This window comes from Ixodes scapularis, unplaced genomic scaffold (assembly GCF_016920785.2).
Source record: "Ixodes scapularis isolate PalLabHiFi unplaced genomic scaffold, ASM1692078v2 PGA_scaffold1__304_contigs__length_218370807, whole genome shotgun sequence".
Lineage (NCBI taxonomy): Eukaryota > Metazoa > Arthropoda > Arachnida > Ixodida > Ixodidae > Ixodes > Ixodes scapularis.
Window position 1 is genome coordinate 49,084,261 of NW_024609846.1, and position 26,795 is coordinate 49,111,055.

Consider the following 26,795-nt stretch of genomic DNA (forward strand, 5'->3'; position numbering starts at 1 on the left):
CTAGCTGCAAGCAAAATCCACTTTTCACTTCTGGACAAAGCCAAAACTCGGTGAGAATGAAGCAAGATACAGGCAACCTGGTCGTTCAGGATGTCATCAACCAAAAAAAAAGGGGTTCTCATTGGCAACTTTTATTATATCCAGTAAACAGGTATCATACATAACTAGGTGTGCTTTAACGATACGGTACAAAATATCACAATAAACTGTGCGCAGGTGAATTGTGCACATTTCATTACTTGGGAATCTTCTCTGGCCAAGGGCACACGTCGCGCCACCAATTACTTCAAAGACTTTGGCAAACCCTCGAGCCAACAGAATGTGAGCCTACACCGAGAAATGCCTATCCTCATTTGTCAAGAAAAAGCTTATTAAAACTAGGCAATAGATCACATATTTACAATCGCTAATCGGCGATAAAAGTAGGGATATGTACATTGCTGCAAGTTGCATAATTCGCGACAAATATTGTGAACCTTAGGTCTGCTGATTAGAGTTCATCAAATCTGCAATCTCGCTCAGCTAGACTTGAGATCACACACATACAACAGTTATCTTTTTGGAAAGATTGCTTATACCCCAAGTGCTGTATTGAGCTACGGGGAGATTTTGCCGAAAGGTCGGAGCTGCACCTCAAAAGCTTTGACGTCGAGCATTAGACGGCGCTAACTGCGGCTGGAAAGTATGGTCAAATCTCGTTCCAACTTGAGCGGAAAGTGCCGGTGCGACACCGCCGTGCATCTTGACGAGGCCTCGCCTCTAAAAACAAACAAACGAATGGACAACCTGATATCCTCCACCTGTACAAAGGAATATCTCCCCGTAAATATGACTCCGCATAGTTTCGTCGTCGCAAAAACCGCTCTTTGCTCTCTCTCGCATTTTGCATCCTTTGCGAAATTAATTGCACAACATGTCTTGCGGCGCAAGAGGCCTGCCGTCCGTACTTTGCAGGAAAACAACGGAGTTTGGGTCGCTATTATGTACACGGGAGTCTCAGGCACTGTTTTCCGTAAATGCAAGAGGCAGCAAGTGCTCGTGCAGACGCACACGAACGAGCATCCAAGGAGCACCGAGCACCGCTCTCGAAGCAACTTCTTGGACGCTTCAGCTGACTGCAGCCTTGATCTGGAACGAAGAAACAGGCTCAGGTAAATTTTTTCCTGCATGAAACACCTTATGTTCGCACGAGAAAAAAAAAAGAAAGAGGCAAGTTATGCGTAAGGTGACAACGAAACAAAATAAAACGACACACTGGCAGCTTGGACATGCACGTCGGCGCACTCGGAGAGACAACTTTGTTTTGGCCGTGAAGCAAAAAAAAAACGGTGGGTACACCTTTTGAAATTTTAATTTTAATATTATATTTGTTGAAAAATGTTGAACTTAACATACACAATGTTACAATATATATCTAGGGTTCTTCGTTTTCGGGTAAAACCCGACTTTGCCCAATTTTTACATCCCAAACATTTTTTTTTAAAAATCGGGTTCAACCCAATTTCTCCCTAAATTTCGAGATTACTGTTTGCAGAACACATGCTAGCTACCCGACCTCGTGGTAACATTGGTAGATCCCGTTAGCTAAAAGTGAACTTTGGTCGGTGTCGTAGTTTGATCCCCCAAATATTTCATTAATGTGAACATTTTGCCGCAAAGTTTGTATGAAGCGGTCTTTTCTGTTTTCGACCGCACACAGTAGAAGGAAAAGGCACGACTGCACTGAAAACTGTGATTTGGTAGGAACAGCCAATATTCTGAGACGGGTGGCATTTTTCAATGGGAGGTGTTCCAGAGGGAGGAAGAATACTGAAAGAATGTCACTGCGATGCGATAAGAGGTTGGACTCTGGTTATTAGTGAGAGCGACAGGTCAAGAAAAATCTTCTCGAGCTGGAGAGGAGGAAGTGGTTGGAAGCTTGTTCCAAACAAACCCTGAGTTCCAAAATCTTTTCTAGAAAACCCTCATCTTTCCCCGATTACCAGCTTGAAACGTAGCCCTAATTTTTACCCTCCGATTTTGAAAAGAAAAACAAACAAACAAATGTACAGATTAAAGAAAATTATAAACTTCAACCGAAAAACCCGAACTTAGGAATTGTTTCACATAAAACCCGATTTCTCCCCGATCATCAGCTGGAAAAATAGCTCCCGATTTTTTCCCACCGAATTGAAAAAAATATAAAACCCGAAAACGAAGAACCCTATATATAATGTGCTTTGTGCTTCAAGAATGCAGTTGAGGCAAACTGCTTAAAAATGCCCGTCGTCTGCTGCTATCAACAGTCTTAACCTTGACGCCAAGCCTGGCATGACGCGAGAGCAAGCAGCCAACACCACGGCTCCGTAATGTTCCCAAGACAAAAGACAATGTCGCAGAACGCAGAAAGTATGTTTAGTAGTTCCTTACAACCACTCAATGGGCCATAAATGTTACTCTGTCACAATTTTGCGATTGCGCATACCTGAATACCATTTCAAGGGTATGAGTCACTGTTGTAGCGTGTGCCGTGCTGTCGAAAAAGAAGTTGCTGCCAAATGTGTACATTTGCAGAAAATCTGGGTTTGAACAAACAAACATGCTCCTGCACGTGTGCCAAGTGCAGCCAGCTTGGGCATATTACAGCCACAAAAAGAGTTTAGAGCACAAACTTTGATTTCAGTTGCAAATAAAGACATGCAGCAGATTTCGTGCCAGAAACTGAAGTGACTTATTATTGTCCCTGCAAATGAAAATTAAACTGTAGACAAGCAACACAAGCATTCGCACATGCAGCATCATGCTTTGCATAAACCCATGCAACAAAGTAGAAACACCGTGCAGTTCGGCTTTCGTCCAACGTGCCAGCCAAGGAGCCAAAGAAAATGTGTTATTGGCAAGCCCTTTTTTGCCTACTATAAAGCAACTACTCTCTACTGAAAGCTTAAAAGCTGTACTTAAACGAGAGATACTCACAGCTCCCTGAGAATCGACTTCAACATTATTAATGAACTACGGGAAGCGTGAATAAGAGAGAAACGGGGTAAAAAATCATCAACATGGTTCACAAAAAGGTGTCGGGGAGCAACTCTCACTGTGGCCTCTTTAACGTTTAAACCATGTCGTAGAAAGACCCATTAACCCTTTCACTGCCAGGTTTTTTCTTAACTGCTCCTCACCCCTGCCAGGTTTTTTTGTTTTTTTTCTCATGTTGGTTCAGTGGACATTCTATGCTAGTAACCTTCCTTGCATGCGCCATCAGCTTTATGACATTCAGATATACATTGAAATCACAGGCAGTCGCACCTTTCCACTGGTGAATACAGTGAAAGCTCATTAATTCACAACTCATTAATTCATACTTTTGGATAATTCGAACCAATCGCCATGGTCCGGTCACGCTGCATAGAGGCACATGGTAAAACAGCCTGTCAATTCGCGCTCGAATCGTTTCCAGCACCTTTAATTTAAAATGCACACCGCCATGCGTGAGCTTTCCCAGTCAAGCGATAGGTGGCGCTGCGGGAGCCTCATTGCTAAACACTGCAGCGCGTTGCTGCCGCGAGACGTCGTCGGTATCCACTGTGGGCCACTAGGAATGCACACATGGATGGAACATCATCAGAGGGAGTTCAAGAGGGTTTCTTTAGCGCTTTTTGATGCCTCCAGCCTCCCTTTGTTCTCCTTCTCCTCTTTACGAGTTCTGCTTCTGTGCTTCGTTGAACCGGGTCAACTGTGTTGAGCTGCTGCCACCAATGTGCAATTGCCGATTGTTTCATTTGTGCCTGTGACTTGGCTGGCGGTGTTAGCTGTATACGCGTTATGTGCGTTGAGACCACAATGTCGTCATCGGGTGCACTGGCCCGAAAGAAGTATCACGCCAAACGCTCGGAGAGAAAGTAGAGATTTTGCGTGAACTAGACGCAGGAAAAGTGAGCAAGGTCGAAATTGCCCAGAAGCACGAGACCCCGAGAACCATGTTGTCTGTATACACCCGTAACAAAAAAAAAAACAATCGAGGATGCTTATGAAGCTGAAGTTTTTGCCCACGACAGAAAAAGACTTTGCTCTGCCAAACACCCGGATTTAGAGAAGGTGCTCATCACATGGGTTAAAGACATGAGAAACCAAGATGTTCTTAGCGGCCTCATCATTATGGCGAAGGCAGCCGAGTTCGCACTACATTTGAAACACCACGACTTCGCTGTGTCTGAGGGGGGGTTTCATTGCTTCCGTCAGAGGCACGACCTAATCTTTTGTACCACGGCTGGTGAAGGTAAAGACGTGAGCGTGGAAACTTACGTGATGTGGCAAAATAAAGCCCTGAAGGGCCACCTGGATAGCTACATGCTGCGTGATATCTTGATGCAAATGAGACCGCTCTATTTTTCAAGCTCTTGTGTAACGCCAACGCGTTACGCAAACGCGTTACGGTTACAATGATGCCGACGCGTCATGCTGTCGTGTTACGCAAACACGTTACGGTTACGCTGACGGCGACGCCACGTTGCTCAAGCTAGAAACGGGAGCCTAAGTGCCGCGCTCTAAAATCTGACAACGTTATAAACGACCGTCTCTTGTACATGGCATGTACATTTCGTCGTGCAAATGCAGCAAAACCTTTGCCCTGGTGAAACGCAGTTCTAGGGTTGTGTCATAGATGTCGCCGGCATTTTCTCTTGTCGCAAGATATCATAGGCACTCGGTCGTAAGCAGAACACGCAAGTGCTTGAACGAGCCTTTGGAGTTGTGTAATGCCGAATTCCCGGATGGGATGGCTCTATGTTAAGTTTCACCCCAAAGACTAGGATCAATTATTTTTAGTGCTCGAATAAGGTGCAAATGCGAGAGTCTTGCCCAAAGTGCAACTTCACACACTTGTATTCACGAAGCACGAGGAGGCAAACATGAAGGACTAAAAGTGCACTCGTCGCGGGTGAATGACAACAACAACGGGGCAAGCGTCCTTACTGGTGCAACACACTCCCGTCAATAACTGGCGCAGGAAATGCGCAGGCATTACATTATTATCCGATAGGTAATGCAGTAAACTACCGGGGGGTGTTTACGACTCGCCCGCACCGTTGCCTCGAGATTGCCGCGAAGGAAGACTGCACTCTCCGTAGAGGATGCCAATGTGGTGCCACCGCTGCTCAAAATACGACGACCATGACTGCGTCCCACTTCCGCTTTAGCCGCCAACACATGACGCTCGGAACGAGTCTTCGACCGGCGTCCTCGGCGTCCCATATCACCCACGCGTCAAAGGTGGTCCCAAAGTGGCAACAGACGACGTACACATCACATTAAATGTCATGATCATGCCGAACTGTCCAAGAAGTTTTGGCAAAAATCGGGGAAAACGCGAGCGTCTTTGTGGTCAAGGCGTCCCAACTAAGAGTGACTCGCGATGTCGGCGAGGGATCGCCTTTTGAGAGCGTGGTAAACGCACCAGTCGAAGACGCGTAGCGGGCACCGTGCAAATGCCACCTGCGTGCTCTAGCCGCAGACGCACCTTGAAGGGCTCGCTCATGCCGAGGACGTCCGACTGCCCCCGCAGGTAGACCAGCCGGTAGCGGCCAGAGACGAGCAGCGTCTGGTCTCCGAAGAGGACGCGGTAGAACACCTTGTCTGGAGGGCAGGGGGGGACCCTGGGGGCCTGGCCCGTGAGGGACTCCCGGGGCTGTCCCTGGGGGGTCTCCGAGGGGGCACACTGGGGGGGTGCCCTGGCCAGGGGGGACTCCGGCACCTGCACGCCGTGGAAAGAAATCACTCGGACGCTGTTGTCAAATGCAACGGTACAGAAGGCCCGCTTGCACGGGAGTGTTAGCTTACTTTTTTTCTGCGAGGCACTGGGCGCTTTGTATGTCGTGCGAAAAGCTAGTCCATTGGTTACCACACTTCGTAAAAAAATATGGATGTCTTAGAGACTCTGAACATAAGCAAACGCGAGCTCCCTTAACTGAAGGTGATGTAAGCAAATGCTCTGGTGCGAATGGGTCTTAATACGCAGTCCCTAACCTACTATGCAGCAGAAGGAGGAGGGGGAGAGGGGAGTGTTGGTGCACGGCTTACCCACCCTTCCAGGTGGTGCGATGCCATTAGTCGTGCATGCTATAATGTCAAACCAATGGCTGTGCTCTCTCCGTTGGCCTTGCTACGGTGCGACCAACACAAGCGAGCAAGGTCTGTGCACAGTGCAGAGTTCCCATTTGAAGCTATCGTAGGGAAACGGACGATCACCATTGTGCGATGCGGTGGCCGATCGTATGCGGGGCAAAAGGTAGGCTGCCACGGAAGGAAGACTTGACGGCCAATCTGCCAGGTGCCAAGTGCGCACCCTTCCCAAAATAATGAATAATCACGAGAAAAGTAGAGCGCGGACACTTGGTGGAATCAAATTCGAGCATTTAACTTATTAGCAAGCAATTTGTAGTGGTGGTGATACCGCGGTGTGGTAACCACGCTCACCTGGTTGGCGGATGATAGATTTCAATGTAAAGATGGTTACATATTTAGCGGAGATGATGGATGAAAAAGGAGACAAACGCAAAACATCTCGAGTTGCTTACACCTTTCCGACATTATAATGCGAAAGAGGTGCTGTTCTGTCCGTCAATATGTTTATTTTTTCTGTTTTCATTTAACTTCACCAACACGCTCACGTCGAACTAACTCTTATATTGCTCGCCTTACTTACGCATCGTAGATCTAAGCTCGTACTGCTACAGTTGTGATGTTCTCTGTGGTGATGGGGGACACGTACGGACACGAAACGTGGGCAAGCCCCTAAGCGTAGCGAAAGAGGTGTCGTCCAAGAGAGAGGCACCGACGAGAATGGAGAAGAAAGGGAAGGACAGAAAACCGGTTGGGAGATTGGAGAGAAGGGAAAGACGGAGGGGCAGAGGGAAAAGCAGCGAAGCCAGATCTGGCAGAGAAAGCAACTCTTTTCGGAAGCAAGTCCGAGCGGGAGGAGGAGCCCCAGGGAAGTGCGAGGGAGAGCGCCGGGCTCGCCGAAGGGGCCTCGATCGTAACGCCGACCCCGATGTGCAGAGTCGGCACTTCCAGCTCCAGAACCCTCTGAGCCCCGCAGAAACCCAGACCGCTACACCGAGAGCCCCCGGCAAGAAACCCGCGGAATCGACCGATCCTGTCAGACCGGACTCGAGGGAAAGCAGGACACACAGCGACGTCGTCCTTCCCTAAGCCTCGCCAGTGCCCACATCCCGAGACGTCACCCCTGGGAAGGACCGCCCGGGTAGACGACACCTTCGGGACGCCACGACAGAGACGGCGGGCAGCATCAGCAACGACTTTAACCTCTCTCCTTGGTGTGGACCCGCTGCGACGTGTCCGTGCTTCCCCTACTGGGGTTGTTCCATGGGGGAACCACATTGTCCCCGACAGGATAAGAATGACGGGGAGGTCTTTCAGTTGTCCCGCAACCGGTGCGAGCTACCTACCTTAGATAACACTTTGGTGTCTCGTGAGCTTACAGCGTGCACGTGTGGTCAAAGTGCGGCGGAAGGCAACAAGCACGTGCCAAAGGCAGGGCCTCCCAAAGATATGCCCTGCCATTCTTACGCTGTCTGTGACAACATACTCAGTCAATAGACCCTTTCCAAAATGCACGCCACGTCAATTATCTGAGTCTGCCATTGTTTGGGCACAAATCGAAGTCACGATAGCCGTGTCGGCGTTTGGCAAGCGCTCGGATTCAGTTGCACGCTTCGTGCCCTAGAAATGGCAACCGCAAATGTCCCTTGAGGAAGTTTTGGAAAAGGTATACCATCCGAGTGACCGCCATTTCACGGGCACTCGTGCGTGCTAGTGCCCATAAAATTATGTCCGGACCTATGTCGTGGGTCGCGATATGATTATCTTGGTGGCAAACGAAGGTCTAGACTGGCGGCGCGTTTCCACCAACGCTCAGCCTACCTCCTCTTCCTGGTCGGAGCCAGTCTTGTTCTCGAAGGGAGACGCGTTGCCGACCTCGGGCGTGGGCGTGCCGGTTGAGCCCACGCCAGTCGCCTCGGCCGCCTCGTCCAGGCTGTTGTAGGTCGAGGGGGACGCTTGCGCTCCCTGTTTCCACGTCACCATTGCATCCGGGCGCTTCTTGGAAGAGCCACCGGCTGCGAAGGACCCCTGGCAGAGGGAAAAACAAACAACTTTTAACGCGGGGTGCGATTAAACGCTAGTTTTTTTTTTTACGAGAAAACCGTTACATCTGAGAATTAGATTCCAGAATATTTTTATCTGAAATAAAGACTACATACATTCATTTTACGCATAGGGTTTGTAAAGACCGACGTCCACATAGCCCATAGGCCCTATGAGGACGTCATACGGTACGCAAGTTTGTGCGCTCCTTGCATGTTTGTTTACGTCCACGTGCTTTTGTTTCCCCCTGACCTCCATCAATGACGGCAGGTGCTTGGCTGCCTCATCATTGCGCGTTCCTCGTGCATTCTTACGTTGCCCTTTGACTGGAGTGCCCTCCTTGTTTTCTGATGTGCCAAAAGACACATTTTTTACCACTTGCTCAAGATATGATATCACGGTGTCACTCGACGTGGTGAGGTCACATGTCCTGTGACGTCGTGTTACATCGCATGACGCCATGTGATCATTGCAGTCGCATGAGGTCCAAAACGCATGCAGCATGTGCCCAGCTCTCTGCAGCAGACTCTGTGCGTCTCGAAGTTCATCACATATGATCAAGACTCACGGACATGGAAGGGTGGTCCTAAGGCCCGTACCACTAGTCCCAGAGAAAGGGTAAAACGGGCATTGAGACAAGCGTGCTACCTCGCTACGCACTCGAGTGACCTCGTTGAACGCTGCCAAACTGCTGCAAAGACAATCACGATGCAATGATTCCAGCAAAATAACTAGGTAAGTGTGCATTGCCAATCATAAACCAGATGTTGGCACAATGAAGGCTGAGACGGTACACTTTGCTGGAATTTCGTCGCTTTTCTGTTGCTACTGTAATCAATAATGCTAGTGTTTTAATCACTGTTATACAGCTGAACCTCAATTTAACGAAACCCGATTTTACGAGTTTCCTGATTTAACGAACAAATTCGGATTCCCCGCGCAGCCTATCCCGAAGAATGTCTTTCTCGACTTTACGAAGTTCCCGATTTAACGAAATAATTAGGGGGTCCCGGTGACTTCGCTAAATCGAGGTTCAACTGTATACAGTTCATGCACCTGCAAGTTCTATACTGAGTGTTTTCTGTTTCTATATTGCTGTACACTACATTATGTACTTGAGCATAATAGAATAGCATAGAACATTGTTTTTATCTGTGCACAGTGCTGCATTACAGTTCACATCTTCTTGCATAGACTACTGGTCCTGAAAAGGGCCTGCAGTATTTCAAATAAAACAAATGAATAAAATTAAAATAATCAGTCTATCTTGATACTATGAATAGAGTCGGTCCTTACAGATTTGTTTCTGTGGCATTCTTTGAGATTTGTGGTGGACATTGCAGTTCTTTTTAATTTTTCTTTGTTTGTAACATGTCAAGTTTTTTTTCCGAACTACGAGGTGCGATAAAAAAAGCTCCTGGATTGAGCAGCTTGAGCTAGTTGGTGTTTCATCTTTTGACTTCACAGTGCATAAACATCTCACAAAATAGTAGACAGTCACTCGATTGCAGGCACAAAAACATACACACAGCACTAAACTCACAACTCTGCATTTTGTTTTTGTTTTCTTCTACATATTGTTAAAACAATCTGTAAATTGTTTTGTCCTCGTTTTCTTCTCCGCCTATTGGTTTTAATAGGTGGAGAAGAAAATAAGGACAAAACAATTTGCAGATTCTGTTTTAACAGTATGTAGAAGAAAACGAGGATAAAATGCAAATACAAAGAGTTGCAAGTTCAGTGCTGTGTGTATGTTTTTGTGTCTGTAATCAAGTGAGTACCTGTTTTGGGAGACGTTTATGCACTTTGAAGTCATAACTCCTGGACTGATTTTGTGGCATAAAAAGAGAGGGCAGCACAGTGATGCGTGCACAGCAGTCGAAGGAAGGGACCTGTGTGTCTCGTTATACCAAAGGGTGTCGCTCGGTGAACACCTGGAGCTGCACTACACGAGTTTCTGTGACCACGTGCACAGGCACAATGGTGATTTTGCCATAGGCTGCAGACCAGAGCAAGAGCGAACGTCAATTCTGCGCGTCAAACTCGGCAAATATAAAAAGGGAGACTTTTGAAATGATTCAGCAGACTTGTGTCAAAAACCAGTGAATTTTGCAAAGTGTTTTAAGTGGCACTCGCGGTTCATGAATGGCAGAACAGTGCTCGATCGAAGATGAAGAGCGGTAGGGCAGCCTTATCCGACCACTCCCCAACCTCAGGGACGTTCTGCCATTCTTTAGGTGCGAGTGCCTTTTAAAACACCTCGCACACCTCACTGCTTTTTGACATAAGCCTTCTTAATATTTTTGAGGTTTCTGTTTTAGATTTGCCAAGTTTGACAGAAAATTTATGTCTGCTCTTGCTTTGGTTTGCAGCCTATGGAGAGATATCATGCATGGGGTCAAACAAACACGTGTAGCACAGTTCCAAATGCTCGCAGAGCGACGCCCTTTGGTATAACGAGACACAAAGGTTCCTTCCTCCGACTGCTGCACGCGCATCATTGTGTTGTTCTCTCTTTCTACGCTACAAAATCAGTCTCGAAATTTATTAAACACACCTCTGAAATCCCCTTTCTTACGTGACCTTAGGCACGTCTTGAATTTCTTCTTTCGTCCCATAGACCAGGGGGGTCTCAAACTCATTTAAGTGTGGGGGCCAAATAGCTCACCCCCGAAAAATCGAGGGCCAGGGTAATTATATTCTAGAATTTTTTAGAAAATATTAAAAAATATAGTTGATGCTAGGAGCATCGGCTGCTTTGCAGCCAATGCTTTTAGTGACAACTTACAAGTTTTCTGAAGAAGAGACCTTGTGCTCTCCAATTTTTATGAGCTTGCCATTTTGCCAGTGACAACTTCACCTTTGATTTACACTACCACTTCGGGTGCACACTTGACGTGATGACGAATTTAAAATGCCAATGTGCTGGTATTTTTCAATAGAACGAGAGCAAGCACACTGTCAATGCCCTGTCACACAAATTGACTAGGCTCAACAGAAATTGAAAAAAATTTCTCTCCATAAGAGAGCTTTCGCTTTCCTGTTGATTTTTATAGCAGCATGCAAGAAAATACTTGTATATTAAAAGCCGAGCTCATAGATTTATTTTTAGCAATTGCTCCTGCTGAGAGAGAGATTGTGCAGTCAAGATGCCTCCTTGAGCAAAAGATAGTCTTGTAGACTAGTAGCGGTATTGCCGTTCCGGTAGATTTGTCAGAAAGGACCGAAAAGCAAATACCTAGACGAAGCATTACTCAGTTTAAATATGTAATAACAGAATAGTGCAAAATGTGTGAACACATTACATGAGCAGAGTCTCTTTCCGAGTGGAAATGAATCAATGATATGAAACTATTATTTACAGCACATGTAGTGCTCGAGGCATGGGAAGGTGTGGCTTGTACCCACGTGATGCTTGCAGGCCGCTTCCCAGATAATCGCGGACTGCGTGTTTGAGACCCCTGCCATTTCCTGCTCTCCCACGGCTATCTTGATGGCGGAAGACTCTTTTTGTTGCTGCATCTTAGGGCCAGGTAAGCCCGGATAAGATCCCGGCATATCTGGGCCCGGCCCAGGATGCAGCAACAAAAGGAGTCCCCCTCAGTCAAAATAGCCATGGGAGAGCGGGAAATGGGAATGGTAGCAAAGATTTCCCACCCAGCAGAAAATCTTTTTGTAGGGCGAGCTTTAAAGTTGCGGGTTCAAATCCTGCCGGGGGACGGAAGTATTTTTTTATGGTTCCCTACGAGTGTAACGCTTCTCGGTGTCGGTTTCTTGTTATGGCTGCTGGGAAAATCTACTGATAAGTGCAATCTTCATTAAAACGAAGCACCAGATTTCGCTTTCCACAAGGTTTGATAGCTCACCTTGACTCTCGATCGGTCGGTCGACCCACCGGGCGCCTTTGTCGTGCTCGCCACGGTGGTCACCGTGGTTGCCGACGCCATGACGACGGATTCCTTGGCCGACGGGCGGCGCCTGTGCTCGTCGTCCGAGTGCGCCACGAGGTCGTCCGGCGTGTCGTCAACCTTGTGGGGCCGGCCGAGGGACTGTGAGCGTGACAGGGCATCGAGGTTGGGAGACGAACGCAGGGAGCCTTCTCTAACCCCGCTGCCCGTGCCGGGGGTTGGCGAGACGGCGTTGACCGGCGAGAGCCGCGATTGGCTGCCACGGGAGGAGCGCGAGCGGCTGCGTCGGTAGCGCAGGTGGGTTGGGTAGACATCCGTGGGGCGTGTCGATGCCCAGACGTAGCCCAAGTGGTCTTCGAGGCTGTTGAAGTTCTCCTGAGGAGGGACATCCGTGGGAATTGAGGAATGGCAAAGTTATTAAATGCTCTAGCATTTATTGCCCCGGTGCGTTACACGTTGGGATTTTGCGTGGAAGTTCCGACTCAACGAAGGATGGGAATTCCAACCTCGCGCTGGTCCGCATACCAATGTGTTCGGAGAGCCAGTCTGCTCTCCCGGGCGATGGCGGTTTCCCATGCAGCCACCACACCTTCCTTCAATCGCCGCCTACGGTCCGCGTACTGTTGTTTTCGAAGAACCAATCTTCCCTCCCGGGTGTCGGCGGTTTCGCGCAAACAGCGGCGTCACTCCGCCTCAGTTTTACATTGTCGCTTACGTTGTGCCTACTGGGGAAACGAAACCGTCTGCCTGCATCCCGGTGCCCCAGTAAGAGGAGTGTGTGCCGACAGTGGAACGTCCTTGGAAGCATGCGAGAAGACTCTTTCCCTCTTGCATTAAGAGGTAAAGTGGATGTAACGAGCGAACACCAACGAAACGAAGGAGCACAGCGGAAGCCGCGGCAGGACCTTGCAAAACCAGTCTATTTTGAACCACGACCGTCCAAACAAAAGACGGCTGCATGCACCGGGGCAATAAATGCTAACGCATCAAAAAATAAGGTGCTGACTATGTCATGTCATGACGTAGGCTAATTTCTTATATCTGGAGTCCCACACATATCTTGTATTTATAATGTAGGTTCTCAAACTAAACTGTATTCCAGCAAACCCAGGGTTTGTACAAGCACCTATGGGTTTGTCGAGCGCTCAATTTGCTTTATTTTTAACTAGCCTTGGGTGGTTTTGGGCACCGTTTTAATTTAAGCACATCTCGAACGTGACTGAACCATAACTGCTGCATCACTATGAGACGAGCTCTTTCATCTTTCTGTGCAGTATGCATAACATTGTTTCCAAGCTTTGTTACTTGCCAACCGTTTTACTAGCTGCGAGAATGTGAGAGGGCGCTCCGTGCACTCACCCTGTAGAGGCCTATCCAGTCCCAGGACTTGAGCTCTGTGTCTGCGCTCGTGTAGTACCAAGCAAAGCTGTCCTGGTTGATGATCCAGGTGCCCACAGGCAGGAAGTGGATCATTGGTTGCAGCGGCTTGGCAAACACCTGGCGGGGGAACATGCCCACATTTGTTTTTGTTGTTGTTGTCTTGGGTGGTAGCACAGCCAGCATCATCCATCCACTCACTTAGAACAGTGCAGGCTCGGAAAAAACGAGTCACAAGGCGGCCCACCTTGAGTGAGAAGAAGCCGGAGACAGGCTTGTGGTCGCTCTGGATGTACAGGTCATGACTGACGTACTGGTGCTGCTTCAGATCAAGAGCAACATTCTCGTAGGCGTTCTTGGTGAAGCGGAACAGGATGCGGTCCGTCCACGCTGGCTTGCGATGGCTGCAGAAAGTGCAGTCGACATCAACTGTCAGGTCGATTGCACTAAGTGCAGTCAACATCAACTGTTAAATGGTATCGCTCGAAATGCAGGAATGTTTGTTGTTCAATCAAAGATTCAAGAGAATTCTGGGTCCCTTTAAGCCAGGGGTGGGCAAATTGCAGCTCCCAAGCTCGATGCGGCTCATTGCAGGTACAGTCAAACGCTTTTATAACGGACACCTCTACAACGAAAATGCCCATTTAACACAGTAAAATAAAGCCCCGGACAGTCTTCTATGCGTTTGATGTGTTTCTCTGACTACCACAATGGATTCCTGTCTAACGAAGCAATTGCACGGCCCCACAAAGCAAAAATGACCGGTATTATAAATTTCCTAGGTGAAAAGTAATAGATTTTACGTAAATTGTTGCACTCAAGTGACGCGTGTTGAGAACAGAAATACCGCGACAATGGCGACGACCGCCGCCGCCGCTGCGCCCCTCTGCCGTCGCCACGCCACACGTTCTCAAGTCTAAATAGTTTCTTAGTGTGCAACCATGTGTCTAGATGGCACTACACGACTATGTTGCTGCATAGGAAACCTGTACAATGCAACATGGTCACATAGCGCCATGTAAACACAAACCCAAAACCGAGAATGCGCTGTGCGGCGGCAGCGGAAGCAGTGCAACGGAGGCGGCGCCGCACCTCAGTCACACGTGCTCGTCCATACCTTTGTTTTGCTCACGACTTTGAGTACACGCCACTCTGCTCCAAAATAGTTTTTTTTTCAACCTCAGTCCGGGCAATGTGCGCACCCGTTTTCTTATTTTGCATGTACGTACATGTAGGACCCGCGCAAACAAGAGTAATTTTCACGGGCAGTTACAACTCTCTTTATGCCGTCTTGGCATTTGTTCGACCGACATTCCAATCTTCATCAGGATCCAAGATTCCTAGTTTTGCTTGATTTGAGTGCCAAATTGTTCCGCCTTGCAGCGTTAATATGCGGTCGAGAAAATGTGATTGTGACTACCCGTGTTGTTAAAATCTAGATGAAATCTGTAGAGCCGCTCAGAAAAACGTGCCCCCCTCTTTGTGCCACACAGATGTGAGAAAGGGCTTGGTCTGCTCGGTTGTGTGCCTCCCCCCATCCTTGCAACTCGCTGCGCCGTGCGCTACAGCTGTTGTGTCCCGAAAGCACAGCCAATTCTGCTACGTAGTGCTGCCACAGCTGCTGCGCTCTCTCCTACGAAAACAGCGCAGCCGCTTCGAAAGCCTCCTGCAAATGACACGTGGTGGCGCAAGCCGCCGCCCGGTTTAGAAGAGGGCAAATTTAAACGGTCGGTAAACACCTCCCATTCACTTCGTGATCAGGGGACGATGTCGACAGTCAAGTAATTGTTGCGATTCAGCAAGGAGCACCTGATCTCTTGGCTATAGATGACAAACTTTGCCAGTGGCGCTACCGGCGGTACAACCGCTAGCCTGGCGTCAATAAAAAATTGTGTCACATAGTGGCGAGTACATGAACATGTGCCGGTACAATTCTTATTTACAAAAAAAAAAATAAAATGGTAATTGAGCTTAAGATGCCTGGATTTTAGAGCGCAATCTTTCGCCCCACATGCTCCGAGCTGCGGTGCACTACCACACTCGGCCACCATTCCCCTTTTTGATAGGTCAATTGTAAACATACAAAATCTCGTGTCTGGTGCCGCTCATACTAGGTATGTTTGGTGCTTTACATTTTTCTAGAACACCTTGAATGTCGCGCGGGTATGTCAGTATGCAATAACACAAATTCGGTTTCGCGTGATAAATTTTTCCCACTCAACTACTACAACAAAGTTATCTGTACACCGGAAAGTTTTTTCCAGTCCCGCAGACTTCGTTATAAAGGCGCTTAACTATAAAAGTGTGGCTCGTAATTTCCCAGTAAGCATAACTCCCACACCCTCTTTCACCCCCCACTGGATCAGAAAAAAAGATATACAATAAAAAATAACTTGTGTCTTGGTGGCCTTGTGCCACCAAGCACACATCCGACCAATCAGATACATGACATTGGGGTTGGTAACATAATTACATAAATATTAGCTGCTGTATAAGTGGAATGCACTGTGGTCACCAACTAATATGAACAAAATTATTTCGAAAATGCCACAACCCCCTTTTTACTGCAGCACTTCGGTTAAGATGGCTCTTTTTATGGCTCTTTGCATACATCTGTCTGGCCACCCCTGCTCTAAGCAAAACTTCAGTTTACTGGACATCTGAAATGGGGAGGAGAGCATGACTGCATATGACAATGCTTGAGAGCGCCCTTTCAACAGATTCTCTCTAGAACAAACATTTGGCGCGGTCTAAGAGTGTGGCACCTGAAATTGTAGCCCATGCGGTCTATCTGGAACTTGTAGGTTGGTGGGAAGGTGACTTCATGCTCCATGAATTCGTGGAATGCTTCACCCTTGCTCCTCACGCGATTCAGCTGCAAAGTGCAAAGACAAACACATCAGCAGTGTGCATCAAATGTATCCCAGTCGTGCATCACACCTTAAAAGGGCACTGCGCAACAACAAAAAGACATTTCTTTAACTGTCTGGGTAGAACACATTTGTCACAAAATACACATCCCCCCAAAAAAAAAAAAAATTACGGAATGCAATATTTATGTTGCAAGACGCATTAAGATATCTTGTCTGCTCACGCTTGCCTGCTGAAAAGTAACTTCTGCCAATGTTGCAGTGACATCAAAAAGGAAGTTATGTTGCGAGCATTTAACTGGCTGTAGAAAGCGTACAGGTGAGGTCACCACATACCTCTCCTCTGCCCTTTTGCCCTCCGTGCTACGAGAGAAGACACTGGAGAAAAAAGTGGTAGAGGATGGCCTATACGCTGCATCTACGACTGCATTTAAATTGTGTCTAACAACAAATGTTGAATTAATTAAATTTTTTCATAAAAGATACATTTTGTGACGTGTAGCCTACCCAGGTCATCTAAGAAATGTTTTTTTAACACAGCTTTTCTTTAAAGAGTATTCTCAGTTGCCACTGCTTAAAGGGATGCTGAACCGAAAATCGAATTTCAGAAAACAACGCAGAATTGATAGATGGGACGCTACCAATCCCAAAACGTCGCTCATAAAGCAGTATCTCCAACGGATCGTCGTATGCGCGCTCGCACAAGGCCGAAAAGACGCGTGACCTCGCGATTCACATTTCCTCCTCTTTTCGCTTTGGCTCCGCGAGGGTGCGGAGAGGAGAGGGAGCCAAGGCCATTTCTCCTTCTTCTCAACTCTTCTGTGATAAGATGACGTCAACAATCTCGCTCATTCGCTTCTTTATTTTCCAGACATACGGCCATCCGCCCGAGATATGGCTATATGAATGATGTTGCGTGGTTTATGGCGCCCTGTTGAACAGTTCTGTAAGCTTATTTTGTGAAATCCGAATTTTGGTTCAGCATCCTTTTAAGGGGGTACTAAATGGTTATCGGGGGATCGGTAGCCAAGTGGGCTAAGGCGCACACCCAGCTCGATGCGCGTGGAGCGAAAGCTCGCGCTGCAGAACCCAGGGATCCTGGGTTCCAGCCCCACCCCTGCCCGTTTCGATCTGGATGAGCATTGTACTGGCGCGCGGTCAAGTATCACTACTGCGTGGTGCACTGACTAGGTTGTACTGGCTAGCGGTTGTACTGCACTGGCTAAATTGCTCATCTACAGCGTGCGACTCGTCACAACTTTAATGCCTGACCAACTACACGCTGTATAAATATCCCCATAACCCAATTTTTCTAAATGGTTATGACAATAACTCAATCTACATGCTGCAAGGGTCCAAAAATACCCAAAACTATACCTATACTCACATATGGTCTTTTTCTTTATTGAAAATGTGACAAAACATCAAAGCAAGTCCCATTCTCCGAGATATCTCGGAAAAACGAGCATGTCGCGATGTTTGACTATGACACTGACCTCATGGTGCCTTGGTCTGTCTGAGATGAAATTGTGTCGAAGAGAGTGAATTCTCAGCTTCAAGAGCAGCTTTTGGGCTGAAGTGGCCATTTTAGAGGGCAGCTTTACTCAACATTAGAAGAGACACAACCTCAAATACTAATAAAAATGGCACCCTTCATTTTGGAATGTGCACATCACAGAGTGAATCTGACAAACCACACTTCAGTTAGCAGAGCATTAGAACTTTTCTATAGTAAAGACTGATATAGTGAAACATAGTCCTGAAAATAAGCCTTTACTGTAGCGACTTTTAAAAGCAATTTACAACTCTTTGCCCATGAGACGTGTGGATAAATTATTTTGCAATTACTTGTACGCAGCATGCCACACACTCTTTTGCACTTTGCGTAGATGGTGCTCAGAGGGTCACAAAGTTTTACCGGCCGAATTGGTACCCCAAAAGATGAGCCATTCTTATAACTTAAGTAATTTCGATTACATCTTTTCAATGCTAAGAAAAATAGAAAAAAGCCAACTGCGTCGCACTCTACACTCTAAAAGCTCCGATTGAGAGAGGGCTTCACTGAGACGAATCTGAAACCACTTCAAAGCTATACACTCCTGCATAGTGCAGCTGATGGCACTTACTTGATCTTTCTGAAGCATTTGGTCGAATGTGCCGTTCTCAATGGACGCCTTCATTTCTTCCATGGTGCAGTCGTCTACGCGGAAGTTGAGGTCTCCGAACCAGAACGCGTAGCTGCAACGACCACAGCATCTCGCAGTCTCAGAACACGGTACGGGGGACTGGTAAAACATGCATGCCCTATGAAGACCGACTTTGCCTATGTGCCAACATCCATTCGTGCTTTGCACCGACATAGTGGCCTCCTTACAGATTTCCAATGAATCATTATGAACGGGTGACAGTGGATCTATTCAGAGCTATAAAGGTATCGCCTGCTCATCTTTAATAGGACGACATGGCGACATTAGGGATGCAAACAAAATTCGAAGAATGTTATATACACAGCCTTGTTTAGTTTTTCACGGTGATTATATATATCTGGTTTGATATATTTGATAAATAAATTTGTTAGGAGAAGTGAATAAGTCAATTAGGTGAAAAATGGCTTTTTATATGTTTTGAAAATGACAATTCTTCTAAGAAGTTATTTCACCACAATATTTTGCTGTAATTTACACAACTGTAGCTGCTTTTATTCCTAACAAATGCATAACCATGGGGCTAGTTTCCTTTGAATTTGATATACCTAAAATGCCCTGAAGCAGTCTGCAGCTTCATTATACTCAGTCTCTCCCTGAATGCTTCATTCTAATCCAAACACAATCCAAACTTAAATGCCACTTCAATTGAACGAAGCGCATGCATTTGCCACACAATTTTAACATCTGTAGTAGGTTGTCACTCTTAAAGAGACCATAAACGAATCAGAAAATCCAGTACTTATTTTTATAGAGTACTATTTGGCACAACATACACAGAGGGCATTAAAGCAAAAACTTGGTATTAAAGGTAGAAAGCACTATTTTCCAATAAGACAACTACTGCCAGAGCTGATAACCCAAAACCTTATTGTGAAATGTCAAAGAAAAGTTAATTGTCTTTGATTTTTTGCAATACAAAGAAAGAGGAGAACGCCTCCAGCAAAGCATGTGCTTTTAATTCTCGTCTTCGTATGCCACCGCAACCATTAAATCCCCCGCACTTGACCTTTCAATCTCCTGAGCCGAGTGAAGAAAGACAACAGTAGCTTTTCTTTTTTCCTCTTTTTTTTTTTTTAATACAAATTTTAGAATATGAAACAAAAAGCTTGGTCCCTAATCGTTTCATGTCAAAGTTTTGTTCTGAGCATTATTCAACCAGGGGTTAATTAAAATTTGCTTTAAGGTTCCTTCAAGCCGGCACACAACATTGTTATCTTGCAGTAGTGCCACAACAAAACTTATGGTTTCACAATGCAAACAAAAGCATCTGTCAGAGTAGAATATGTCTCTTGAACGTTCACTTACTCATGAGTCAAGATATTTGTTGCCTGAGCGTCCACAAACCTCTGCTTCTCTATAATAATGTTATACTCCTGGAAACGAAAGAGCAGGCATTAATGTTTGCGACTTGTCCACTGTACTTTACAGGGAGATGTTTCCTGTTTCTTGTAAACTGAGAAATAGTTATGTGCCAAAATAATTTGATCAGAACAAAGCAAAACATTGTGCACCTAAAATATGATAGACCTGCGAGTCGAGGAAGCCTTTTGTATAGCACCAATCCCTGTATTTATTTGGCATGGGCTTTACTTTTGTCACTAGCGATGGGGCCAAGTCCCTTGACCTTTGATCCCACTTGTCTCGTACAGGCAATGTGACTGCCCCGGATAACTCGGTGTTCACTTCTACTTTATTTATCGTATCTTTACGTAAAGGCTTCTGACTTGACTGCTATGTCTGAGCGTCCACAAACCTCTGCTTCTTTATAATTTCCCCACAAAAAACAAGTTTTTTTGCACCGCGAGTATAAACTATGCATGGCTGAACGCTCAGTCTCCACTTAAACGTAGTGCTAGAGGTTTCACCGCAGTTTCAGAGCTTGCCGTTATCGGATTTGTAAGTTATAAGCGAATTTTGTGAATTTTCAACGGAAAAATGGCAGCCGACGAAGCCCACAAATACGTGGAGACAAAAGCGTCAGCTACCGAGAATGAACCCCATTTTCTCAATGAAAGTTACAGAAAACCACTTATAACTTTAACGATAAAACAGTTAGTTCTGAAACTTTACTGGTGTGGACCGATAGCATTATGTTTTTAGTGGAGACTGATCATTCGGCGATGCACAGTCTATTTTGGCAGTGAAAAGGCACTGTACATCTTTTTTTTTGGGGGGGCAAAGGGGGCATATGCACTACAGCAGTTAGATGTAAAGCACTGTGATTCTGGCTCAAATCGCGAGCCAGGCACACTCACAGTGACGCGCTGGAATGTTTCGCTTTCGTGAGCGGCAAGATGGCTGTTGACAAAGCACATGGAGCAGCCGTAGACACACAGGCGGATCGTCACTCCGCCCTTGTTGCCCTGCGAGGATGTACGAGAAAAGGGGGAGCCGCTTGTCACGGTGGACAGAACAAAACAAACTGAGGCAAATGTCATTCTGGGATAAAAAATTGCTCTACTTTTTTTTTCCTTTCATTTATTTTTACTTTGTTACCTTTTTTGAAGCTTATTTTTATTTCTTTATTTTATTTTTATTGATTTATTTACTTCATTTATCTTTTATTTGTTTATTATAGATTTATTAATTCTGTTTTCATTTATTTACTACTATTTAATTAGGTCAACCCAAAACCTGCCACTGATGCCAACACTTTTGCATTCAAATAAAATATCGACCAATCCATACCAGCTGTGCTAGTAGCTTAGTGGTTATAGCATCCAAATGCCACCACACCAACCCTGGTCCAAACCCTGCCGGGGCTTAAACTGGCAGAGCGTCATAACAAGTGTCTGTGACGCTTGTTAGGACGCTCATTCGTGACAATTTTCTTTTAAAAAAACACCACATAAAACACACTCAGTGTTAAAAAAAAAAATATCGCCCACTTCATTTTCCTGTCCAAAGCTATCGTTTTTACCAAAGCCATATTTGTAGATAGAGTAGGCAGGCAAGCTGGTTGATGTTACACATTTCTGAAAAACCTGAGACAGCGGACGAAAAAGGGGACAACACACAAAACGTCTCAAAACACAGCTACTAAACTTTATTGGCACAGTCGTTAATATACCATCTCTCCCACATATTTGTTTGCTCTTTGTTCCCCTTCTCCAGGGATTATTATCATCATTCTTGTCCAGCTCGCTTGCGCCTTTGCATTAATTGCATTGTCATAAATACCATATCATCCAATGCTATTTTAATCTCATTATTTTGATAGACCCAGTACCTTATGCTATACCCTTGTAATGTTAAAATCTAGTCCTTTAAATTAAATGGACATGGGGCAGATCTCACCACTAGTGCTACTACTACTCGTTTAAACAATGACTGAGGCCATGTGGTACAGAAAAGACTTAGGAGTTAGTGGAAGCTACCGAATCAGCATTACAAACATACACAAAAACCTTTGTTGAAGGTCGCCCGGGTTTCTTAATTTGTACATGACATATGAGAGCAGAACAACCCAGAACACAATTTAATTACGGTTCAAAACTCATTGCGTTTCCGCCCGAAAACCGCCGATCGAGAACTGGCTGGCTTCTATGGTTTAGACACAACCACCAAAGATAATCAAAGTCGTGGGTCATCGAAGGCACACACTCAATACTAGAAATTAACAAAACATAAGACGCCCATTTTTTTGTGGCTTCTAAAAAGCTGCAAATACGTTGACTGAAAAAATAAAGTTGCAGAGCCGCGTGACTTCCGGTATCTTTTTCGTGCTTTATAATTGCTCTTCCTTCCCAGTCCAGCTTCGGTTTCAAGCAGTTGAGTCTTTTGTCTTTATGAAAAATATATGTGACACTGTAGCAAAATATTGATTGGGTAGTCTTCTGACACCACAATAAATCGCCTAAGAAAAAAAAATTGTTTTTTTGGGGTGTCAGTGTTTTTTAAAGCCTCATGTGACGGCTTACGACCGGCTGCGCTGCTGCGGAGCAGGTCGTAGGCCATCACAAAAGGATTAAAAAAGCCAGTTTTTAGCTTCTCCGGTTTAAAGCAGTCGCAAGTGTGTAAACAGGCCTTGACTTTTTGGATTCAATCACATAGAGCTCATATAGTCATGATACTGAAATAATGATCAATCAGACTCAAAACACCACTACCACAAGCGCTGCCTCGTTGTAGTGCCCCCTTACAGTGGGAACAGCTCACTCAACAGAGCTAAAATGAGCTCTAAAATCAAAAAGCTATTGTCTACCAGCATGGGAAATACTGATGTAGACTATTTGCATTGCCGTGGATTCCGAGCGAACATTAAGCGGCACAAGCTCAAGAGTGGAGAAAGCCATATGTCACATTGTGACCCACTTTTTTTCTTTTCTTCTTCATATTATCATGAGAGCATAAGGAATGAAGTGACAGCCACAAGACATTATTTTAACTGAGTTTTTAACAGTGGGAACAAAACACATGAAAACGTGCAGACCCACCCAAGAGTGGAAAAGACTGCATCACTTTGCTGCCCTTTTTTTTTTGTTGCCGCATTTTATATTTTATAGCAACTGGTTCGGCTTGTGCAAGCTCATCACCCATCAGCCACTCAAAGGGGTTACGCCAGGGAAGAGGGGAGAGGGGGTAGAGACAGAAGCAGAGTGCGGCTAATCGTAGGCACTGACAAAATAAAGCTAGAGAAGACTACATACCAACCCTGCAAGTGGTAATTTGCTACTTTGTATTTGTTAATCCTTTGCTAGCACTGGACACATTGGTACCACCAATGTTTTCATCGATGCTCCACTGTTCCAAGGCAGCCGAAATACGCTGGAAGGTGGCAGACCTCTTCCTTTAGACTTTTTTTTACTGTAATCGACTAAACTTTTATCAATTTCACGACTAGAAAAACATCTCGAAACATTAATCACGCAAATACATTACATCAGGGTAATGAACACATGACATACCCCTCCCACTCGCAAAATTTTGTGCCTGCAAAACATTTTCTAAACCTACACTTTGCAAAATTCGTTAAATATTGGGCCCGCAAAAATTAAGTAATTCACGGTATATGAAGACTCCATGGCTCACCCAGACCCCGCCCAGCCCAGTGCGGGTGTATGTTGACTGTATGCCTCGCAAGTGGATCAGATGCTCACGCTTGGTGAAGATGGTCAGGATGAGCCCCTGCAGCCTCACATGCTTCACCTGCAACAGGGCACAAGTGTGAATGCATGCACCACAGTCTGTTGCAATGCAAGATCTGCAGTAGAAGCCGCTGCCTCCAGCATGAGCTTTTTACCTCTGAAAATGCTTCAGCATCTCATGAGCGAGTGTAGTCAAAGAGTCATGGAAAGCAACGAGTGAGTGTCGACCTCGCGTTACAGCAGACTGTAGAAAGTTGGACACGGCAGACTGCCCCCACACTGCACCTACACACAATGGCCTTTAGGTTGAAAAACCTGCGCACAACCTCCATCTTCTGCAAGGCAAAAGATCTTAGCTTCGGCCTCTCCCAGGCTGTTAGGTACAGTCAACACCTCCTAGATAACGAGAACATATGGTGCTAAATTTTCTATGTGACCCGCCAAAGGTCAGCACGGGACACGGATGGGACATGAGTGCTGCGTCAGCGTTCGGCTGGAAGTTCTCCTCAGACAATCGCTTTAACATTCTTAGCTGATACTTAAAAAAAAGATTATTTTTTCCTTTTTTTTTAGAAAGATTGTTTCGCTTTTGCAGACAGCTAGCTTGCCTTGACGTAGCTGTACTTGTGCAGGGCGTTCCGAATGGCCTGGATCCAGGGTTCTTCGAAGAATGCCTGAGACAGCAGGTTTTGGGGCCTGGCACTCACTTCCTGGAAGCTGGTCACGGAATACCAGCAAGAAGAAGAAAACTATGGTACTGCACTCAACTTCTCCATGTGTAACAGACATCCACGAGAAAACCGAACCCTATTTTTCGCACCGCAAAAATAAACTAGACATTACGGAGAGCTCGAGCTTCGTCAGAATGTAGCCCCAGCCATTAGAGCAGGATGCCAAAGTTTCAGCACAAACCGTTATCTTATTCAAAAGTTAATTTTCTGAAATTTTCAGTGGGAAAATAAGGGCCATTTTTGCCCGTTTTCGGTTTCTGGCGCCATAGAGCTTCATGTATTTGAGAGCTAAGTTGGCCGACATTTTTCCATTGAAATTTTCAGAAAATTGCTTATAACTTTTGAATAAGATAATGGTTGGTGCTGAAACTTTGGCATCTTGCTCGAATGGAGGGGGCTACATTTTGATTGAGCTTGAGATCTTCGCGATGTCTAGTTTGTTTTTGTGGTGGGAAAAATAGGGGTTCGGTTTTCTTGCGGATGGTCATAACAGTTATAGACCGTCAAAGTAGATAATTCAGACACTTGATTCATCTTGATGCATAGAAAAGGCACTGAAAAAAATAAAGATATAAGAAAAGTTGGAAAAAGACAGGGACGACACAAGTTGAACGGAACTTGTCTTGTCCTTACCTTCCCCTACACCTTTCCACGCATAAACCTAAATGCCGTGTTGCGAAAGCTGACCGGCTCGAACTCCTGAAAGTACTGCCATAATTGAGTTAGCAACACATGCATAACTGGATCAGCAGTGGGCGGCAATGTGCTTGTCCCCTCCACGATTTCTGCCAGCTGTGGCTGCATTGATGGCATGAAAACACACAAAGGTTCTGGGGCTGGCTTGCTCAAAACAATAAAATGGTTGCCTTTAAGTTCACATACCTGCTAAATTTCCCGTATTACCTGGGAGACTCAAGGAGTTTTTGCCATCTCAACAGACAACAGCAATGATAGCAAAGTCCTGCTGTTTCTTGCTAGCATGAGCAGTGCGATACAAATGTAATGAAGTTGTCTCCATGTAAAATCACTTTCAATATTACTTTTAAAAAATGCTTCCTCCGGGCTTAAAAAGTCTCCCGGAATAGGTTTGTCCGAACTTGGCAGGTATGAGTTTAAGACAGTCAAAAGTCGTAATTTTCTCGAACTTTAGTAGCATGGTTCTGTAATTCTGTCCGATCATCCGTGTTGCATCCTTAGAAATCCAAATTGCATGAGTGTAATCCAGAACGAGCGGCACAAGCGGGACGAGAACTCCCGTCTCGACGCCGACAGTGTTAATCAACACGCATGAACGGCAGCCGTTGACGATGCTCACCCAATGGCGTACATGTCAGGCAGGGCCTCTGGTATGACCGGTGGCTCGAGCCCCAGGGCAGACCGGAGGTCCTCGATGGGCCCACGGCACACCACGTTCCACGTCATGATGTACACCCTGCACAAACGTCCCAAAACCTATCACTAAGTGCACGGTATTCAATCGCTCCGCTTCCAAAGTCAGGTGACTCATCAGCCTCCAATTGAGCCACAGCACTCTGTGCCTCTGTCATATGTTGACCGAGCTCTTGGGGGGCCGAAGCCTCTGCGGTTGCTTTACCACGACAAACGATAGGTGCCAACATTTCTATATCTGTTGCTGACAGCTTCCATCTTTTCCTTGTCTGCATTTGCAACTTGCAAGTTTGATGAACAAGTCTGGCACGTACCGGAAATCCCTAAGCATCTTGCTCGCCGCCATGGACCCACTGTCCGAAGGCATGTTGAACTCCTTGCCCTTGTCAGGCCTGTGGGGTATCTACAAAGACAGTGGAAATTTAGAGAAAAAAAAAAATCTGATATGCTCAATTCCTACAAATACAGTGGACATTCAGAAAAAAGTCTGACAGGAATTCCTACAAAGACGGTGGACATTATTTAGAAAACATCTGACAGGCTTACTATAAAGGCAATACTTATAAAACTATCCGACATAACTCTCTGGATGTATCATCTAAACTAAAATAATTTCATGCGTTACCTTTTTTTCTTCTTAACTTTAGATTTGAATTTAGTACCTCGGACCAAAGAACAGCTAGCTAGGTCTAGGTTTCCTTGCAGAGTCCTTCCAGCATTGTGCGACAGCATGCACTGATTCAATTAAATGGTGACGCTAGAAATAACATTTTCCTCTACGATGCAACGGACGGTATAATCAATCATCAAGCTTTACGTACGGGTTGCTGTCAGTGCTGCCGCGACAACAGGCGAAAGGTACCTGAAACGAAACAATCCGAAGAAAACAGGTTTATTGCATTAAGCCACTTCCAAAGGACATCGACAAGATTTACATTTTTTTTTTTTTTTTCTTATTGTAGTAGTTTGTTTGTTTTCCTCCACCACCTTCGACAGAGAAGCGGCGCACTTTTAAACACTAGAAAGCACTCGCGCGTACTCGGACAAAAAGTACGAGATTCAATACTCTGCCCTTCAGTGTTATCGA

At 45.8% G+C, this 26,795-nt stretch overlaps 2 protein-coding genes across 5 annotated transcripts in view; one reads left to right on the forward strand and one right to left on the reverse strand.

Moving 5' to 3' along the window:
- LOC8023348 (leucine-rich repeat and WD repeat-containing protein 1) overlaps positions 1-238 on the forward strand; it is a 33,663-nt gene extending 33,425 nt beyond the window's left edge. Inside the window, exon 15 of the mRNA XM_029967219.4 lies at positions 1-238. The gene's annotated coding sequence lies outside the window, so the exon portion shown is untranslated.
- LOC8023346 (inositol polyphosphate 5-phosphatase K) lies at positions 116-26,105 on the reverse strand. 4 transcript variants are annotated; one of them, XM_029967216.2, is made up of 15 exons: positions 26,023-26,105; positions 25,635-25,751; positions 24,197-24,305; positions 23,533-23,649; positions 20,757-20,864; positions 19,807-19,874; positions 18,421-18,532; positions 16,190-16,299; positions 13,672-13,828; positions 13,407-13,544; positions 12,006-12,422; positions 7,918-8,124; positions 5,495-5,728; positions 2,956-2,991; positions 116-1,128 (listed from the first exon to the last, which is right to left on the reverse strand). In XM_029967216.2, the coding sequence occupies exons 1-15, from the start codon at positions 26,073-26,075 to the stop codon at positions 1,108-1,110; spliced, it is 2,004 nt and encodes a 667-aa protein (XP_029823076.2). In that variant the 5' UTR covers positions 26,076-26,105; the 3' UTR covers positions 116-1,107. The 4 variants fall into 4 exon arrangements, with proteins under 4 accessions (XP_029823076.2, XP_029823077.2, XP_029823074.2 ...); XM_029967217.2 differs by lacking the exon at positions 2,956-2,991; XM_029967214.3 differs by having other exon boundaries at positions 116-2,991.
- Positions 26,106-26,795: the final 690 nt, after the last annotated feature.

Bases quoted from the DNA above. Each gene is read 5' to 3' on its own strand.
- LOC8023346 (XM_029967214.3), bottom strand. From the start codon at position 26,075: ATGCCTTCGGACAGTGGGTCCATGGCGGCGAGCAAGATGCTTAGGGAT. The intron at 20,865-23,532 runs GTGAGCCATGGA...ACATCCTCGCAG, and splicing joins CTGGGCTGGGCGGGGTCTGG to GGCAACAAGGGCGGAGTGAC. The intron at 13,545-13,671 runs GTGGGCCGCCTT...TTCCCCCGCCAG, and splicing joins CCGGCTTCTTCTCACTCAAG to GTGTTTGCCAAGCCGCTGCA.